The sequence below is a fragment of the Myxine glutinosa genome, chromosome 6 (genome assembly GCF_964187855.1).
Source record: "Myxine glutinosa chromosome 6, kmMyxGlut1.1, whole genome shotgun sequence".
Classification (NCBI taxonomy): Eukaryota; Metazoa; Chordata; class Myxini; order Myxiniformes; family Myxinidae; genus Myxine; species Myxine glutinosa.
In genome coordinates, this window is record NC_136266.1 from 131,869,453 (window position 1) to 131,875,852 (window position 6,400).

The window sequence follows — 6,400 nt, forward strand, 5'->3', positions numbered from 1 at the left end:
CGTAAATTATTTGCTGGTGTGCTGGAGTTCTGTGAAATATCATTCGTGCCTCTTGAATTGTGAGTTCATTATACCTACCACACCTGCTCATGTGCTGAGATAACATTATTTTGGCTCATTATTTTGATGGGTGGGGTTTATCCTTGAGAATGCGGCTCACCGGCACATTCCAAAATATTGGTGTTGCCTGCGACTCGGCAAAGGTTGCCTATGCCTGGCTTAAGTGAATGAAAAGCACTCGTTGATCCCTTGGGGAGCCAACGTGCCAATCCTGTAAAGGCTTTGCACTTGTGACTGTCCGTGGTGCTGAAATGGAGAGACATACCGGAAACTAGCCTATGACTGAAATGATGTGCTGGAAGGTTGAAGTGTCGAACAAGGGTCTGTGCTGTTGGTTTGTAAATTGAGCAAATGTTCATGGAAGGGATTGCTCAGTATGGCTTAGGTAGAGCTTCTTGCAGAAAATGCATGCGATTCCATCGATCATGTATGTGGAGGTGCAGTCGAAGTGGTCCGTGACTTCCTTACTGTTTTTACCTGCAACATGTCGCAACTCTACAAGAGCTTTGAGTTGCTGTTGGTGTTGTTGGGGTTCTTGGTGGAGGTCAATTTTTTTGAAATGTGCACCCATTGGTCAGACAGCTGCCAGACCACACCCACATCTGCCGCTTGAATCCACCCACAATAGCACCGAGAGGAAATTATATGGCCGCCATCTTGGCTTTGTGATGGGCCTAATACATTAGGCCTGTAGGCCTCTGCTGATTATATACTGCCCAGGTTTGTTGCTTCAGATTTCCTTTGGCTTTGTTTGGATCGAGTGTTAGTCACTGGTTTGTGCTTGACTGGAGACTATGATCATGTGCAATTGTACTATATGTCATGTAAAAACTGTAGTATTTTTGATTGAGCTGCACGATTGTTACTTGTGTAGAAACTCCCAACTCTAGCTGGGAACTGAAGCCACTGTGTGGATTTAATTTTGGTTTTCTCTTTCTTTCAGGTGTAGTGGTGGTTGCAGTCCTTATCCTTCTTTGCCTGCTTGTGCTGGGATTGCGCTATTGTTTTCACCACCGTGGTGCCTATCGTACTCGAGAGGACAAAGGCTCCCCTCTCACACTACCTCCACTTATCCCAGACTCTGAACCAAGCCAGTCCAGCAAGGAATACTTTGTTTGATCATTGGCCTTGTAAAAAGGCATCCTGGTTCATTAACCCAAGTAGTTTTAATTTGTTTTTTCTTTAACTGTTTTACATGTTTGTTCACACTATACTTGTTGCTTTTATTTTGTCTGTTACTTTCATTAGGTTTTTAAAGGATTTTTTTTTTATACAAAAGCATATATTTAGATTTTCATTTAATGTAAATGCATGCACTATATCTTTGTTACCTTTTCATTTTGTTTGAACATCGGTGTGCAAAATACCTACAACCAATCTGAAGCCAAAAAATATTTTTCATTTATACAAATACTAGCATGGGTTGTTCTTTAAATACACACTGGTTAAGTTTACATGGTAATATTATTGAGGAAAGTTTTATTTATAATTTTTTTTTTTTCCTCAATGTTGCTGAACCAATACTAATTTATCATAATTTTGTCGAGAAAACCATGCCTCATTTGTTACACAATCTGAAGTTCAAATAAATATTTGGAGGTACTTGTAATCAGAATTTTTTTTCAACTAAATTGGAAATTACATTTGTTAATAAGCTACAGATTAATGGTTGGACAACATGTATGCCATAATTATACCATTAATGTGCTATTTTCTTACAACTTTGTTTTTTTTTTGGTTCTCTGGCTCCATTGAAGTCTCATTTTAAAATGGCTCTATGCTGAAGTGCCTCTGGGTGTGCAATTGTGGAGGAGGGAGGAGGACGAGGAGTTTAAGTTGTTCGGGTTAATGACACCGGATGTTAAGGACAGCAAATGCTTTCAACATGTGCGAACCAGTATGCTTTCTAACTGCACTGTTTGAATTCTGCAACAATCGGAAGCACACTACAATCAACTTTTTTTTTTCTATTAATTTTGATCAGGTTGTAGTTTTGTTTATTTGTCAGTATTTTAAATTGGACGTTCATTTCTTGTATTCGACATGCTAACATTCTGTTTGGGAATGCCACTCCTGACCTCTCCCCTCCATCCTTTGACTGGTAACCTGTAACCCCCTTTATGAGCCTGTTATATTATATTGCAATAAAATGGTGCATTTTACTTTTTCCAGTTGTATTGGAGAAGTCCTTTGAAATGAAAATAAAAAACTTCTTATCTAATATATAAAGAAGAAAGTTTTTTCATTTGTTTGTGTGTTCGTTTATGCATTCGGATCATGAAGGAATCTGTGCAGCCAACCTTTGCAGGGTCTCCTCTTTCACCCAGAGGAAGGTCAAGGGCTATGTACGGATAAAAAACACTTTGAAAAATGAATCGTAGGGGTGCAATACCCTTGACGCTCACCTTTTTATTTTTTGTATACAAGATCGAGGCTCGTGTAAGAGCTAACATCAATCACAAAAAAAAATGGACACACAAAACATACAATAGGGGGAGAGAGGGAAGTACAACAGCAGAGAACAGGGACAACGGAAGATCTGTGGGAGGGAGAGGGCTTGGGGGGTGGGAAAGTATACAACACATGGACACTGCTAGAACTTCCAGGAAAGAAAAGTCGGTATTTAAAAAAAAAAAAAAAAGTGGATTTGAGGTCGAGGTTTTGGATGGGGGAAGATAGGAGATGGTGGTGAACAGCTGTTTTAAAGACCTGGAGGGAGGAGTGGGATTGAAGAGTGAGGGAGTTTGTTCCAGAGGTGGGAGTAAAGAGGAATGAAAGAGTGAAGGTGAGCAGAGTCTTGATTTTGGCAATTTCACCAGAAGAGGGTTGCAGGCAGATCTTGTGCGACCTGTAGGAATATTTGCGGGGGGGGGGGGGGGGGGCAATTGTATCCTGTATAGATGAATACGCATTAAAGCCACCCGGTGTTAAGTTCATTTACACAGGCGCCTTGCCATACTGTTAATCTGATCGATTAAAATATGTACCCGGTATTGTGTAATTTTCATAGATTAGTTCACCCGCTCACTATGGGAGCGGCAAGAAGGGTCATTCCTCCTTGGGGTATATAGATTACAGTCGATCTATGGTCGGGTCTCAAGCACATTGGGTGTGTGTTCATTTACCACGTTTCTTGTGGAGAGATCGACAAGTGGTTTAAGCATTCGAGCAAGGACTCAATTCAAAACCGTTAAGGAACGGCTGGCTTGGCTAGCTGCTTGGTAAATGCGCACAACCCGGGCTTCCTCCCTTTCAGTTTTGTGTTGAACAGCTGGAGAGAGTTTCAAAAGTTTGGTACAGAAAACGCTACGTTAGCGGCAGTATACAAAAAAAAGAAGGGTCATGTTATTAACCACACCCTTGGGTATATAGAGTGCAGTAGATCTTCGCTCAGTTCTGCAAGTAAAACTTACTTTTTGGATGTTGGGATTCCTCCAAATTGCTTCCGTGTTATAAACAGCATTAGCGACTGTTTAAAAAGCTAATCATACGTGTTTGTGGTGTATAATAGCCGGCGAAGCCGGTGTTGTCAATAAACGAGTAGGTATTATGTTGAAAACCTGATTATGCCTTGGCTCGAGAATCCGAAGCGCCGTGGGCGCAGCCATCTTGCGTGAGCGGAAGTATGCATAACAAATTTAAAACGTTCATTAGGAGTTTCTTTCACCCGTCGTCGTTTGATTCACAATCTTATGCACCTCCGATGTATTAATAAAATAATTTAAGACCAACATCGGCCCGCACGGGCCTGGTTATCTTCAACAAAACGCGTCACCAAACACCGGACCCAATGAGAGTCGAGCATTTGCAAAAATATTTCTAAAATGAAAGCGCTCAATGGTGGGGTGCGTGGGCACCATCGACTGGATGCGGAAGTTTGCATAAAACAATTGCGAAAAAGTTCAATAGGAGTTTGTTTCACACGTCGTTCTTTGATTCACAATATAATGAAACCTCTAATTAGTAATTAAAATACGTTAAGACCAACCTCGTTATCTTCAACGAAAATCGTCATCGAACATTAGAACCAATGAGATTCGAGCATTTGAAAAAATATTTTTTTACAAGCTTATTACGCGTTTCGGCCGGTGAAAACGGCGTCAAATATTCTAACATTGACGAATAATTATTTTTTAGAAATCTCGTGGCAGTCGGAGAACCGAATCAGCCAATCAGCGCCCTCGATACAGGACATCTTACCAGCGCCCTCGACACGTCTGCGACGCCGGGAACGAGGTTGGTGCAAAACAACCGAATCACGCGTAAGCATATGCTGCTCGAAATAGTTCTCATCATATGCTCAAATTTCCTCTGCTAAATCGTCATTGCTTTGGGCACTGTTGTCTGTTACGGAGAAAGAACAAGAACCGAAATGAAAGGAAAAATGGTACAACCTCCACCAGTGCTATCATCACTGAAACATGATTCGACAACAGTCCGTGGTAACTTGAGAGAGGTTTTTACGTTGCACCAAGTAAAGCCATCGGATGTGACACCATTGTCTTCTTTTTGGGAATATGCTGCAGTAGATGTCCCTGGTGATGGGTCATGTTTTTTTGAGGACTGTCTGCCCTTCTCTTTTACCAAGTCTTACCAGGTACGGTACCTACTACACCTACCTACTACCAACTACCTAACCTACTGATGCCATAGTGATGGGTAAAATAGTGGCAAGAGGCTTTGGCTTCGCCGGCTCATTGCGGCTTTGCAGTCGGTACTAGTATTTTAACCTCCAGTGGAGGCTGTTGCTCCCACAAAAACGCTATGATAAGCTATTTATAAACGTTGACAACGTTTGTTCAAGGAGGAAAACTTTTGGGGAGGTGGAATATTATTGGTATTAATATTGTTTTGTAATAACATTTATATTATGCTATTATCGTTTGTTTTGTTATTAGAAGCGGCCTTGGAAAAACGCCAGGACAAAGCTAACTTAACATTGATATACACCTCAACACGCAAATCCATTGACGGCAATGGCGGGGAAAACTCCCTTGGTGGAGAGAACTCCCTTCGGGAGGGGGGCAAATGAATGTGCTACAACCTTCATTGTGTAACCCTTAGTCATCCTGTCAAGTTTGGTTGAGATTGGATAAGTAACGATGGAATGTATCGCGGTCAAAAAATCATCATACAGACAGACAGATGCCAAATTGCGTTTTTAGTATGATTAACTATTTAAAATAACATATTGTAGCGGCTACCGCTGGGTTTTCACAATCGCCTTGCACCTATCAAGGACGCGGAGCGATCACCATGCCGGGCTCGTCCAGGACGCCCGGGCAGGCTCGCCCTCAACTTGCCAGGCCGCAGCCAGGACGCTGGGCCACGCCCCCTCTCGCCTTTCCTGGGCAAACGCTCCGGGATAATATGTATATATATTGCTGCCCGATAAACGGGCTTTTCAGAGTGCCTGAGTGTTTGGTTTGATTAAAGCAACTCGGATGAATTCCAGCTTTTTGTCGCATCCATTCTTCCGATCGACGTGGGAGCCCCAGCTCCTTCATTGGTGACCTACCGACATGGACACGGCAGTCGCCCTTAAACTGCCTACCTTCTGGGAGGCTCACGCGGCGGTTTGGTTCGCACAGGCGGATTCCCTGTTCGCCCTGCGAGGCATCACAGCCGACGACACCCGCTTCCAACATGTGGTAGCAGCGCTCGGTTCGGCCACCGCGGCCCGCGCCCTGAGCCTCCTCGAGAGCCCGCCAGCCGCTGACAAATACGGCGCGATTAAGAAGCTTCTCCTCGACGCTTTCGCCCTCCCATCGGCGGAGCGCGCACGGCGCCTGCTCGACCTGCCCGAGCTCGGCGACACGCGCCCTTCCGAGCGAATGGACTACATGCTTTCACTGCTCGGCGAGCACTCTCCGGCATTCCTGTTCCGGGAGCTGTTCCTCCGTCAGCTGCCTAACCCGGTACGCCTCGCCCTGGCAAGCACGACGATCACAGATCCCCGGGCCCTTGCCAGAGAAGCCGACAAGATCTCCGCCGCAGGACAGCACATCGCAGCGGCGACATGGGACCCACCGCCGTCCAACGCAACACCCATGGCGCCCGAGCACCCGGCACGGTCGACGACCGAACTGCCGATGCAATTGGCGGCCGCTACACCGAGCCGACCACCTCCAGCACGGCGACCGGGGCCTCCACCTGACCAAGCGTGGTGTTACTATCATGCCGGGTTCGGACAGAAGGCCCGGACATGCCGACCCCCGTGCACCTTCGGCAGGCCGGGAAACAGCCGGGCCGGCGTTCATTACCAGCCATGAGCGCCGGCCACACGGCAACTTACTGTTCATCACGGATAAAGTGTCCGGACGGCGCTTCCTGTGCGACA

General features: G+C 45.1%; 1 protein-coding gene across 8 annotated transcripts in view; it reads left to right on the top strand.

Annotated features, from left to right (window-relative positions):
* The window catches only part of LOC137430304 (contactin-associated protein-like 2), a 131,557-nt gene extending 129,256 nt beyond the window's left edge, over positions 1-2,301 (top strand). For all 8 annotated transcript variants that reach the window (XM_068121084.2, XM_078780549.1, XM_078780548.1 and 5 more), the window contains one exon: positions 1,004-2,301. In XM_068121084.2, the coding sequence (XP_067977185.1) occupies positions 1,004-1,179 (176 nt within the window). In that variant the 3' untranslated portion in view covers positions 1,180-2,301. The remainder of the gene's footprint in view (positions 1-1,003) is intronic.
* Positions 2,302-6,400: the final 4,099 nt, after the last annotated feature.